The 14,437-nt window shown below is 41.2% G+C and overlaps 2 protein-coding genes across 3 annotated transcripts in view; both read right to left on the reverse strand.

Moving 5' to 3' along the window:
• The window catches only part of LOC106072067 (rootletin-like), a 134,046-nt gene that overhangs the window by 37,061 nt on the left and 82,548 nt on the right, over positions 1 to 14,437 (reverse strand). The window lies entirely within an intron of this gene.
• Positions 701 to 14,437, reverse strand: part of LOC106072065 (uncharacterized) — a 43,604-nt gene continuing 29,867 nt past the window's right edge. For both annotated transcript variants that reach the window (XM_056005724.1, XM_056005723.1), the window contains exon 2: positions 701 to 14,297. In XM_056005724.1, the coding sequence (XP_055861699.1) occupies positions 4,331 to 14,101 (9,771 nt within the window). In that variant the 5' untranslated portion in view covers positions 14,102 to 14,297 and the 3' untranslated portion in view covers positions 701 to 4,330. The remainder of the gene's footprint in view (positions 14,298 to 14,437) is intronic.

Raw genomic sequence — 14,437 nt, forward strand, 5'->3', positions numbered from 1 at the left:
AATGACAGAGAAAATTTCTTAGATTACAATTTTACCTCCCCCTCCCCCTCCCAATCCATCTTCAAAAGTGTTTGGCAATGCTATATAGAGTTTCATGCTGAGCTTATTCAAAATATTCTATTGAATGCAAACTGTCCATATATCTTACACATAATCTTTGATTGTAGCAGGGGTCATTGCTTTATGTGACTGTCAAGGCTGCCAGTCGACTGTCTCTGTCTATGCCTAAACATGGCCAGATTTAGGGGAGGGCAGGCGCAGGATCTACAGCTCAGGGACCTTAACAAGACAGGCGGGTCAGCACAATAGAGATTTTTGAAAAAAATTATCAAAATTTCGACGGGTCAGTAGGCCTAACTTTTAAGTTTAGGCCTATATATTGTTTAAAATATAAATTACTTTTTTTTTGTGTTTTGCACTTTTACCGACAATCCCATGTGTCTTACGGTAGAAAACAGTGTTGTTTTTCAGAGAAGTGTCCGACTATAGCGTGCTCGTAATGGGCCTACAACTTTTAAATGCAGCTCTAGATTTACGTAGTGCGTAAACCCAGGCACACACACACTCAAAAAATACTTTTTTTAATGCTAATATAGGCATATTAAATAATTTTGTTTGTCAAAGAAGGGAAAGGATATTAAATAAAAACAATAATTTCAAGCAATAAACTAAAAAAAACAACACTTTTTTTAGTATCTTTATTAAATGTAGTGACGAATAATAAAAATAATAATTTTGGCCAGAGGAATGTATAAGACTAGGTATAACAATATTAAAGCTTTGCAAGTTACATTTCATGGTATACATCCATCCCAGGACACAAAGGTCGTCTGCAAGTATCGTTAACTCTTTCTCTCCGTAATTATTTACTACATTCTGGTGGAATCAACGTTGGTATCGTCAGTTACGAGAGAAAGAGTTAACTTATTTATTATAGCACGCAAGATTATAAGTTGTATAACATATGAATTCATTAATACTAGTCTATAAAATGTTTCACAATCTCTCTCTATATATACTTATAATCATCGTTTACGGATTGGTTCACCGTATTGGAATAAATAAATAGTATTTTTTACTGTATGATTTGTCTTTTTATTGGAGATTTACACGATAAACCTAACAGTATTAAGGACGCTAAACTGGAATTCAATGTTGCCAACTAAACGGAAGAACTTAGAAAATTTAATTATGTCATTCTAAAAAGTGCAAAAAAATAAATCAATAAATGATCATTTAACTTTCAAAAAAATATATAGCTTATAAACACTTAGCACCACTTCCTTCATTCTGTACACTAAAACGCTTTGCTATATCTTTGTTTACTTCCATGTATGAAAATGAAATTGTTTCATTCTCGCCTATTTTGAAGCTGAGAGTGTTTAGCGTTTTCAATTATTTCACATAATTGAATGTATTGGAAAATAGAAGAGTCCCTAGGTGTAGCCTTGTAGGCCTAGTCAACTGGGATGGACCAAAGTTTAACAAGAAAATTTTGCTACACGAATTATAGATTAAGATGTATTTGGTAAGAACAGAAAAATCTATATATATATATAATTCTCTACGTTGCCCAACCATGCGGGACACGCACGCACGCCGACTCTCTAACCCTCGATGAAAAAGTCGTGGAAAAATAACTCTTTTATTTCTGCAAGTCGGACTAGATCGTCGAGTTAACACACGTAACTTTCACGGCGACAGAGAGCGCGGCTCAGATAAAAAAAAAGGGGGGGGGGGGAGAGCAAATAGTCTCCTCTGTATATACAATTCTCTACGTCGCCCAACCCATGCGGGACACCACGCACGCACGCCGACTCCCTCCTCCCGCCCCCACGCTTTCCTCTCCAGGCATGCACACAGTCGTTTGGCCAAACCCATTCCATTTGGACAACTGTGTCTGGAAGTGTTCACCCGTCACTAAATAGCGGCGATTGCTACGCGGGTCGCTTGTATGTTTTAATTCGGTCTGCAAAGTCACGTGACATTCTGCACTCGGTAGACACAGAAGACAATGATTATATCAGATTCTCATCCATGGCGGAAGAAATCTATAAATATCTAGCCTTTTGGTGTATCCGGTTTACAGAATGAAGAAAGTGCTGATAACTTAGGTTTTTAAGAGTATATATTTTTGTGTGTGCACTCTATAGCACCGCATAATCAAATTTTCTAAGCTCTTAATTTTAATGTAGTTGGCAACACTGAAGTTCAGTTTCGCGTCCTTGACATTAAGCCTATCTTTGTTTATCGCGAAAATCGCCAAATATGAAGAAGATGATATAGAAACCAAATCTATGTGTATAGGTCAGGCGCTGCTCAGGACGTGACGTACGAGTTGGTAAACAGGTTGAAGAATTGGGCACTATGCTGAATGAGACGATAATCTGCACCATTATGAAGTAAAACTTTGTTTTTATATGAAAGGCTCGCTCTATACACTTTGCTTTGAGTAGAATAGTGGTTCCCCGTCATTTTCCTTAACGGAACACTTCACACATTCTGAGTGTTTGGCGGAACACCTTGCGTATTTTTTTATAGAGATTAATTCACGTGGTGACCTACTAGTTAATTATTCCAGTAGTTCGTGGAAACGCCTATTCAGACCTCATGGAACACTAGGGTTTCGCGGAACATAGTTTGGGAAACACTGCTGTAGATAATGAAGTGTTGAGCTGGCAGTGATAGCAGATTATTATAAACTGTAGGCCAATAGTTTACATTCTTGTTTGGCCAACGTTTTTTTCTTCATACCATGACACGCCATTTTATTATCTAAAATAAATAATAGTACAGCATACAAGTCCTACATCTATAACAAATGTTATAGTTTACCACATTAGATTTCATATTGAAAGACGCAAAGTTGAAAGGAGAAGACCCTCTACATCAGTTATGTTCCTTAAAAAGTTTTAAGGTAATATAACAAAAAGAAAATGTAAAAAAAATAATTTTTAACTTAATTTCAGGGGGTTGCAGTTAGGTTTTACTTGGAATGTAGGACATACAATTAAAAACGTTATTTCAAGAACTCCCCCCTCCCACCAATGCTTTATTAAAACTAAGAGACTTATATTGTAACATTGCCTCTATACTGTATTAGCAGGGCGGCTTAGATAATTGGAGGCCCTAGGCGCAGCCTAGTTTGCATATGCCTAAGGCCGACCCAGGTATTAGCGCTGATTTGTTAATTCTTGCCTGGGTCTATATTAAATGTACAATGCCCTTAACTTTGGATAATTAATTCTATATTAAAGCTTAAATAAATATTTATTAATAAAAAAAATACATAACTTGTACTTATTTAGTTATGGGTTATTCCCCCCTTAGGCTACTTCAATTCAAGCCTTTGCCATACAATATTTAAAATCTAAAAGCTTATATTGAAAATACAATATGTTATTGGTTCTAGAGACAAACTGAAATGATTGGACCTCATTCACCAATCGTAAACAAACATTTAGCCACGTGATTCTATATATCTTCTAAATAAATTATGTAATCCATAAAGTCTGTCACGTGATACGTATTTTTCATTGTTTTATCAATATCATGACGTGGCTAAGTGTGTTTATTTACAGTCGGTGAATGAGGTCCATTGCAAATATGGGTCTTTCAATCTATATAAAATTTTGATTAAATCAAATCATCTCATCATACAGGATATGTGCAAACAAAATAAATTAACCATGATATTCTTTGTAATAATTATAACGACAAAGATGAATGATATGAACTGATTATGTTAAGGTATAAACACCTTTTGCCATAATCGGTTTTGATTAGTACATCAAATCACATTTTTTTTCTGTTCAAAATAACAAAGAAAACATGAATTATAATACTATGAGGCTTGGAGATGAACAATAACATTATGAAAACGTTGGATCCAAGTTTTTGGAACATTAACACAATAAAGATTCTTCTGTATCAAATTTACAAAATATACAATATCATCCAATGATTTTATATCGAGATATTTTTTTTTTGAAACGGAACGTATTATGTAGGTCAAATGGCACTTGGAATGACATGTTTTATTTTTAAACTATCAAACATATTTCTGACACTAATGAGCATTTGCTTATTCACAAAAGCAAGTAGATGTGTAGGCCAAATACAGTGATGTTGCCAGCTGAAATGGATGGAATGATGATTAGATACCCTGGGGAAATAATTAGTTCATAATTTTGTTTTGACAATTTTAAACATAGCAGGCTGCTGACACTCTTGAGTTTAGGGTTCTGAGATGTCCATACACATTTGTTCATTGTTAAAAAGTGTTTCATACAGTTTTCTAAAGGGATTGCACACGTGGCGCTCAGCCGGTTTAAAATAAATTGTTAGCCTCGATTTCGTCAATGTCTGGGTCAACTGTCTCTTCTTGAACAACCCGAAACAACGTGGAGCCCCAGTCGGACGTTCTTAGGGTTGTAAGCTCAATGGGGGAACCCTGGGAGTCGAACCCTGAGTCGTGGCTCGTCACCGAGAGCAGCTTTTTGTACTGAGACTGTGGGTCTTCCAAAATGTCCCCAGGCGTGGCGATGTTATCAATAACGTTGCTCCACGGAATGAGAGATTCGGTGTAGCACTCACTTCCCGCCTGAGCATCGCTGATCACGTTGGCGTCTTCTACAAAAAGTTGTGGCTCTTGTGAAACACCGATCTCGGAGTCTGAAGAGCTCCGGAAAAACGGCTGCGATTCTGCTTCTGACATCTGGGATAAGCGGTTCGCCCAGCTGTGATCTGAACGTTCTGAGATGCCATAAGCGATGTCAGAATACATGTCATTGTATTTTCTGTCCGTATTCACGTGAATGTCATTGATTTGCACGTGTAGCTGTGAGAAAAGATCCCTATTTGGTTCCTCGCTGAGGTACTCCCCTTTTGTGTCATACACGAGGTTGTCTTTATTGATTTCAAAATCATTATTAGAGCCAAACAATTCATTTTGGTCTTGATTTTCAGAATCGCCCACAATAGATCTTATTTCTGCTTCATCGTCAGTAATATGCAACTCAGAGTCTTTGTCTTTGCAGAACTGCATATGCGGTTCATAAGTTTGCTCAAAGTCATCCACATTTATTGACCATTGCTGACCGCTATATTCGTCATGTGATTCCTCGAGTGTTTCTAATTGTACAACGTTGTTTTGCGTATCTGAACTATTCGAAGGGGGAGTAGATGTCGAGTTTGAGTCGCAAACTACAATAAGGTCATCCAGATCATCAAAATGAACGCCAGGTCGAGGCTCCGGGGAGCGAATAGACAATCTGTAGGAAGAGCACCGTGATTCACTTTCATTGAAATCATCTGGCTCTTGCAGTAAGAACGTTGGAAGTTTGTCCCTGACACTTTTCTTTTGCGGACTTAAATAATCAGAACCGCCATCTGCTCTTTTGTTGGATTGGTATTGGGAAAACTTTGGAAGTATGTCAAGGTACTCAAGCTCAGGATGAGATTCGTCGGCGGCCGAACTAGCCGAATAGTCTCTTAGCTGCAGACAATCATAGTACTTTTTCTGGGTGAGCGCCGCATTGGGACTTAGAAAATGCATCCGAGGAGAGCGTCTCAGCCAGCTTGAAGAGCCGTGTTTTGCTGAAAACGGATACTTGGTGTCGCTTGACTCAGTGGGGGGACTCATGTTGCCAAAGCCGGACTCCAAGCCTGAATTTCCAGAAACGGCTGCTAAGTTAAGCAAAGGAAGGTTAAGTCGTCTCAAACTTTCTTGAGAGTTGTCCTCACTTGGCTGCTGAATTATTACTTTGGGGGCGTTAATATCTTTCGTTACAACGTCTGATTCCGAGTCACTGTTTTGTGTCACCGTTTCTGAATTTCTAATACAATCTTTACCATTTTGCACTCTAATGGATTTAGTATTGTCGTCGTTTTTTGAATAGGAATCGCAACTATGAACTTCGCTGGTCGTATCTTCTTCATCAATTACGTCAGCAGTCAGTAGCCCCAACGCCAAATCTCTTTCTCTGACGTCATAGTCACCCTGGTTCCGAAGAGCGGACACAAGATCCGATTCGTTGTCACTTCCCATCGAAGAAGAAATGTTTGTCTGCTCGTGAAGTTTCAGTAAAGAATCGCGAGTTCGAAGCTTCCTTGGCTTCTTCCTGATTTCAGCCCCAGGCGCGACAGAGGCAGCATCAGATTTGTGTTGAGTCCTGACGCAGTTTTGTTTCGGCGCCTCAATCTCCGTTCCTGCTGTGTCATCGAGGTCAGATATGGACGTGCTGGAAAACGATGACCTTGCCTCTTTGCTGTTTTGCGAGAACATGGTGGTGACCTTTACTCGTTGCCCTTCAGAAGCAATATTCCCTGGAGCGTTTCTATCTTCAATCATAAACATGGCCTTGACCCGAGATTTAATGTCAATTGCTTCGTCCACATGAATTAGAGTGGTATCCTCCAAATCCGAATAATAGTCGGTGCAAGTCTTAGCAATTTTGTCATTTTGTGATCCATGTTCAATAACTTGTAAATCTTTATCGGATTTTTCATATTCTAATTCCCTTGGAGACTCTTGCTTGCAAGGTTGGTCTATAAGCAAAAATGCACGAACTTTCTCTTTGAGCTGTTCTTTTTTAGATTCACTCACAGTGTTCATATTGACATTGGAGTTATCGAACTGGAGTTCTGTTTTCCTGTTTTTAACGTCTTTTTCAAAACCAGAACAGCTCCTATTATTATCTGAGCATTGTACAATACAGGAGTCATTGTTTTCTTTCTCTTTCTTGGCTTGTCTGTAATCTCCAATCATCAAAGATGCAGTGGAAAGGTGTTTCTCGTGGTCTGTATTTGAAGGTGGGGCGTTGATGTGATTGAACCTGACAGTGTGCGTGGAGGCAAATTTAGTCACTACGGTACCCAGCAGGTCAATCTTTTTTTCAACTGTGTGTGTTTCAAGCACCTGGTTGTTGGGTGGGAAATGAAAGATGTGACTGTCGAAGCTGAGGGTGTTGGCCAGCCCTTCACTATCTGAAGTGACTATGGCCTCATTATCCCCGTTTTCTGAGCTTGTCAACTCTAAACTGTCAATCGACTGTTCTGTACTGGTTTCCGGTGATATGATTGGAATATTACTACCAACAAGTGATTGGGCGAAGTCAAAGACCTTGGACGATGGCGAAACCGCTCTTATATTGACATTTAACATATCCTGATTGTCCAGCCGTCTGCTGTATACACTATTTAGAGTTAGTGGAGAGTTTACTGACACAGCCTCTTCAAAAACGCTGTCTGCATCATAAGACTCTAGGAGAAAGAGCAAGTTGTTGTCTGTTGGTAGTCTAATTATTTTAGGTGATGCTGGTTGTTCTTCAGACACTTGTACAGAATTATCTTCTACAGAGTTCCCATCTTTGACAACGGGAATCGCTTCTTCAGTATGAGCATTGCCTGCTAAGCCTAAATCAGAGTCTTGAGAAGCTTTATCACTAAACGACAACATCTTATGATTTAAGCCTCCTCCTTCACTGGCGTCTTCACTCACCGTTCCCTCTTCTGAAATCTGTGGCAGGGGAAAATGTCGAGCGGGGCTCAAGATGGGTCCCTCGTTGAGCGAGCTAAGGTGTTCAGCGTAGCTGTCCAAATTCTCCAAAAGTAACATCATCTCCAGCTCACTGGCGAGGTTCTCAATGGGATCGTCATTGGCGTCAGAAATGTCCAGAGAATCCTCTTTTGTAAACTCAACGCTCAGAACGCAAGCTGTAGAAGTCTGATCCAAGACTGAAAAAGGTTTCAGTGAATACTCTGCCAACTCATCACCCTCGTTAACTTTTAACGGAGATACATTTGAACGATTTTGTAAATACGAAAGGTTCACATTCTGGAAGATCGCCATCATTTCAGTAGAGTTTGGTTGGTCTGGAGTAGATTTATTTTCAACCGAATCGACCCTTTTTTCGACTTCCACCTTATCATCAGACAATTGAGAATTCTGTGTTGGAACTTTCTTTGACCTGCAGAAAATATCTTTGTCCACTGGATCGCTGTTCGTTTTCATTAAACGTTTTCTGACCGGTCTATTCAAATTGATTCTTAGAATTTCCTTGTCGCACTCATCGCCCGAGCTATCGTCAACAATCTCATCTATCTTCTTCTCATAATTTTTCTTGTTCTTATAACTCTCCAGCCCGGTCTCACATGATTTTGTAGCCTTGACCCTGGTTTTCTTAGACTTTAATCCGAAAGTGTCTGATGTCATACCGGTTTTTTTGTTGACCCGTTTACTGGTATCTTTTTCTGTTCCGTTGTCATAGTTAGACAATTCAGCCAAGGCACCGCTTGATGCAACGTGGAGAAGTGTAGCCAATTTTCTTTTCGGAGACTCACACTGTGCTTCCTCTCGCTCTGTATTGCCAGACAAAGTTGAGTTGACTTCTGATAAGCACCTCATCTTGGTTGGGCTGGGACTAGTGCCACCGTAGTCGGAGACTTGAAGCAGATCATCTAGGTTGTCTCCGATTCGTAAATAGTTCATTAAAAATTTACCCTCCTCACTGGATAATGAGTCTTGGCTCAGGCTTCCAAGATTCTCGAGCATGGGCTCGCTGTAGCTGCTCGCGCTGCTTGATCGTGTCTTTGAAAAATTAATCTGACTCAAATCTATGTCTAGCTCTTCCAGCTGCAGGATATCGGAGCCAGCTACAGATCTGTTACTAACATCCTCCATGTCAAAGCTGTCTTGAACGATCGTTTCGATATGATTGCTTTGTACAGAAGTGTGGGAGTCTTTCTGAATATTTAACATGGCTGTGTGAAAGTCAGGTGTAATCACACCTTTGCTGTTGACTGCACCTCCGCTGTTAACACCTTTATTGTTCCAAGTCTTTTTAAAATCGGAAAAATCCATTGTATCCACATCGATAGAAATCTCTTCAGATTGTTTCTCACGTTTCAACTCTTCTAAAGTAGAATCTACGGAAAGTCTCGGCAACATGGAAGAGTCGCTGAACTCATCGGCAGATTGTTCAATAGAGCTCCTCAAACTGAGGTCAACAGTTGAGTCCACAGTGGAAGCGGGTAGGTCAGAATCGGATAAGGAAGCTTTCATGTATGTAACACTGTGAAAGTACTCCTGCTTTTTGTTAAGAGAAACGCCCTCGGCATCATCTTTACCCTCTAGCATGGACAACTGATTGTCATTTGATGCCGTGGCGCTGTCTTGAACGCAGCTATTTTCAAGCGGCCTCATTTCGTCGGTTATATCTCCTTTAAGTCCAGGAAGGTTATAAGGACTACAACTTCCTGATGATGAAGATGCCACAGGGTAGACGGCTTTCGTTAAATAGTCTTTGGGGGAACCCGGAATTTGCAAAAAGTCCATTTGGAAAGACTTAAGGGGCGAAATGCATATTTCTGGTGTGCTGTTACCACTAGCAGTATCCGCTGGCTGACTGAGGGATTGAGAACCTCGCAGTGCGCTCACCTTAGGTGACAAGGGCTTTTTGCGGTACGGAGAGGTGATAACTGTTTCATTGCAAGGCTTAACAGAATGACATGCGCTGTAATCTTTGAAATCGGCCTCTGCGACGAATTGAACATTTGGTTCAGAAAAATGTTTTTTGTTGTCATTTATAGAAATCATTGATCTGTCGTGTTTATTTTTAGGGCAAGATATACACTGATCATTGTTTTCTGAACTGAATTTTGTCAATGTGTCACTTGCATTCATAAAATCTAACTCCAAGTCTAAACTGTTACAAGAGTTCTGGGAACTCGACAGGTATTTTAACCTGGAAAGCTTTGAATGCGTGCGAATGGTTGTTTTGTGAAGCCCAATGGTGGGGAGGGAGAAACGTCTCCATTGCGTTACTTTTTCTTGACATTTATTAACAGAAGCACTGCGTTTTATTCCAGAGCTAAACTGCTCGATTTCCGCTTTGTTTTGTTGTAAATCCGTCCTATAAATATTAGAATTTTGGAAGCCACCATCAGAATGACCTATGGGGTGGTCTCGGTGATCTGATCCAACGTTTAAGCATTTTGAGATGAAATGACCCGTGTCTAATGGAGGGCGTTTTGTTTCCGGTGTCAATACTGTGGAGCTATCAGAAATATTTTTGTTGTTTTTATTTTCTCCTACGTCAGGTTGTGAAATAGTGACACCGTGTGGGAGAGAATTACTTAATGAACTTGTGGTTTGTATTGTATTGTTTAAACCAAGGGGAAACAACTTATTTATTTTTTTCTCAGATATGTGTTGGCTATCTTCCAAGCCCTTTCTATGGATATCGCCATCTTTGAATGACGTTTGTAATTCTTTAATATGTTCATGGTCAGTCTCGTCAGTCGAGGATGAGGGAGTTATTTCTTCAGTTACACTTTTGGAACGTTTGGGTTTTTTATAACATTTGTCAATGCTCGATAAATCACTGGTCGTCAATTTTAAATCTCTTAATATTTCCCGCCTTTCTTTTCTGTCCTTGTCGTGCTCAGCATTCACATTTGTAACAAGGTTCAAATAATTCACGCATTCTTTCTTCTCTATATGACTAAGCTCCCTTTCTATTTGTTCCAATGTTTCGTCTACGAATCGGAAATCAAGCGTCGACTCAAATCTGCAGGGGAAATAACTCGTGCTCAATCTCGGTGGTGACAAGGAGTGGTCGTATTCATGCTCTCGGCCAATCAACGACACCACAGTGTTGACGGCTTTAGTTTCAAAGTTTCTGAAAGAGCGAAGGGAAATCTCTAAAGAATCGCCCGACCTGTTGGCGTGAGAGCCGTCATGGAATTCGCTGGTCTGGCACGACATTTCAAACGTTGGGACAGCCGTCTGAGTGGACTTGTGGAACCCAGACTGCAGTGACCAGCCGTGGTCTAAATTGGAACACTGGGTCCATCTATCACAGGCGTAGTAAAAGCAAGAATCTTGGAGAAGATAGCTGTGAGGAATGGGCCTCGCCAGGAGCGACGCTTCGTTGACCTGAACAGCGCGACTGATGCAGTGTATTTTGTTTCTTGATCCTGAAGACGTTCCAAAGTCTTTGACCACTGGGCGTGAGTCTGAAAAATTTAAGGGTGGCGTTGAATGGTCACTTGTTCTTATTCTTTGCCTGTGAATCGACCCACAGTCCATATCTGAATGATGCCTGTCAGTGATTAACTGTGGCTTAAAGACGTGCTGGGAAGTATTCATTTCTTCTAAATCCTTAATGTTGGAACTTTGCTCGTGTCCTGAATAAGTTTCTCTCTTGCTTTTTGTTGCTATTCGAAATGCTGAGCGGGCTGAGCCTGGGCTGGATTCGTTACTTTTGTTTAACGAAGATTCTTTTTTCAAAGCTGTCATAGTTGGCATTTGGTTTCCACTACAGCACTGACATTGTCCAAGTTGAGGTGTTGACTTTCTTCTTAATCCGTCATTAGGTTTCGTATCACCTCTTTTATCTAGCACAACTTCCATCTCATCTTTATCAATAAAATGCTTGGAGTCCGATTTCTCCATTTGCGAACTTGATCGATGCTCCTGTGGGTTGAAGTTCTTCACTTCTGAGGCATTGTTGTTGTCAAGGCGTTCGTTTTCAGTAGCTGTAGCTCTTTTCCCTACTGTTTCTCTGACTTGGGACAACTGCGGGTCATCATTCAATTGACCAATGCTATAAGCTCTTTGTCTTTCCAGCATGAAACGAATTTCGGGCATGACAGGCACTTCAAGAGAAAGCCTTCTGCGAGGTTTCATTTCACCATAATCTCCTGAAGGGCTTAACCTGCTTTGAAATGAAGGCAACGGTGATGCTGTGCTGTTTCTACGCCTTGGGAAATCATCGTGTCCTGGAGTATTCAATGACTTGGAAGACCTGCTCTTGCAGCGGCCATGTTTCCTTGCGCCTGTATCATCACTGGAAGATGTTTGTAAAAGACAGTTGTCGTCATCCGTCTCTTTTGAAGAACCAGTGCCTTCGGTGTCCAGGCTGTCTTGCTGGTTATCAAGGCCTACCTCAATCACTGTCACAGGACTTTGTGGGATGGGTGAGAGCGATGAAGAAGAGCACCTAGAGGCTGGCAGTCCAAGATAAGAGATGGGAAGAGTGTTATCGCAATGGTTTGTATCCCTATCCACATCTTCAAGTACTATCGATACCATAGCTGGTTCCACAGCTTGATTCGTACTAATCGATTCTGTCTTGTCCTCTTTTGTCCTACCAAATTTAGTTTTGCATAACTGAAACTGAATGATCTCCTCAACTTCGATGCTGTCTTTAGAATGCATAGAATCTTGCTTTGCGCCGGTGTTAAATTTATTATCGGTTGGTTGACTCTCCGTTGTTGTTTTTGACATTTCCGCATCCTGCAGCTGCAGCTGATGGCCAGGTGTAACGGGGCAATCACTGCCTGGTGTATTTGGGGCTTTCCCGAAGTTCTCGTTTCGTCTCACCGTAGATTGTCTCACTGGTGATCCTTTGGGACGTCTGTGTCTGTGCCTCTCTTCGTGCTCATTGTCATCGTCTTCCGTTAGCTTCCTGGCTTTCAATTCTTTCTCTTTACGTTCATTTTCCATCTTATGTTCTTCGTCTAAATGCTTTTTATAAGCTTTGATGTGCTGGTTTTTACGCTGAAGGCTTGAGCGATTGTCAGAGCAGCTGCTTACCGAGTCACTCTCCGACTGATTGCTGCTAATGTAAGAATTCTCCGAATTTGAACCCGTGCTTTTCCCACTACTTGACATGGCATCGGATATGAACATTTGTAATCTCGCTTCCTTATCGAAAGGGTCAACGCCTGATATCCTCGACCGACCTTCTTCTTCCTCTGACAGAGTCTCTAGGAACAAGGGCAAAGACTTTTGCCTTGTTGTGGCGAAATGTCTTATTTTAAAATCTCTCCCTTCAGTGGGCGAATTGGCGTGATTTGAGTAAGCTGCGATGTATTCTTTCAGTCGCTGAATCTTGGAGTCCTGGCTCATATTGGAAGGAAAGAAATTTGCTGCCTCATCCAGCATAGACGATGCAGTGCTGACATGACTGTCTCTTCGTTCTGCCTTTTGCATTTCATGTTCGACTGTGACGGGAGTGTTTGGAGGAAATGTTGGACTGCTTTCAGAAATGTCTGGAGTCTTTACTTCAGCTTGAGCCGCAATCTGGGCCTCCATCTGAGCTTTGGCTATCTTTGAATACCAGTCACGGAGAAATCGTTCTGGAAGAAAGCCCTCCGTGGCCCCAAAGCCTAGACCCATGAGAACCCTTTCAGCATGACTGGGTGTGTAAGGCTGATTGAACATATAAGTATCTGGTGGAGAGGCTGTGCTCTCGAAGCTACCGCTAAGTCTGAAGGTGGGAGGTAAAAAAGTTGCTAAGCTAGGGCTTTGCATTCGTTGTGAGGCATTACTCCCAATTTGAGAGCCCCTCTGTGAACTATTATCCATGCTGATAGATGACAGTGAAGATAAATATGAGTATCTGCTTGCAGTATCTCCGCCGCTGAAGTCTTTTGAGGACAAGTTGGCCTCTTTTGAGGATAAGGGTGGGTTTGTAGTCGTCTCTGGCTTGGCGCTGGCCTTGAGCTGCTTGTAGGAACTACTGCTAAGATCTTCTTCATCAGGGACTATTAGGTCTCTCCGCCTTTTTGTCTCAGCAGGGTTAGGAAGTTGTAGTACCATCTTAGACTTTGTTGGAGACTGTTCACTTTGGTTTAACCTTTCAAGTCGCTCTTTGAGTGACGCCTGCAACCTCGGAGAATCAGTTTCTAGTTGGCGATCTCGAATATTGTTGGCTGCCTGGTTTTGAATAGAGTTCCAGAAATGTTTGTCCATGGCTTTGGAAGAGTTACTGGATGATACGGGCATCCCATTGTTCCAGTCCAGAACTCTGTGGAATATCTTCTCTAAGTAAATTTTCTCAGCTAGATCTAAATTGCCATGTGCTCCTAGCAGCTCCATACTCTCCAGGAGCGTGTCTTTAATGGAAGCGTTTTGGTGGACCTGTTCCCCGTGCGCCTCGCTGATCACGTGATCACCCACCAGCCCGCTAGACCTGCTTGTGGAGGTGCTTGTTGTTGAGCTCTGCCTGGACATAAACCTCCTCTTCGATCCCCACATCCCGGGATCCTGCCCGTGGCCGAGGCGATCCCAAGGTCTCTGTGAGCTTCCCATCGAGTCGGATGAGCTTTTTGACAAACATAGTGATTCGACTTCTTCAAAGGAGGAGGCTACGCTCTGCGGACCTCGCCGAGAAGACTGCTTCCAGAACTCGTCATCCCATGAAAACACTTGACTGCCCTTTTTGTTGACATTCAGTTTTGAATCCCAGAAACCTCTGGAGTTGTCAGTCGTTCTGTAGCGTTGCAGACTAGAAAAAAAAAAGAAAAATATATAAATAATTATGTAAGTTTTGTCTAGTATTAATAACATTTAAACAATTAATTATTAAAAGATATAGTATAGGCCTAGAGCATAGATGAATACCTAAAAATTTATTTAATAATATAG

The sequence above is a fragment of the Biomphalaria glabrata genome, chromosome 12 (genome assembly GCF_947242115.1).
Source record: "Biomphalaria glabrata chromosome 12, xgBioGlab47.1, whole genome shotgun sequence".
Taxonomy (NCBI): domain Eukaryota; kingdom Metazoa; phylum Mollusca; class Gastropoda; family Planorbidae; genus Biomphalaria; species Biomphalaria glabrata.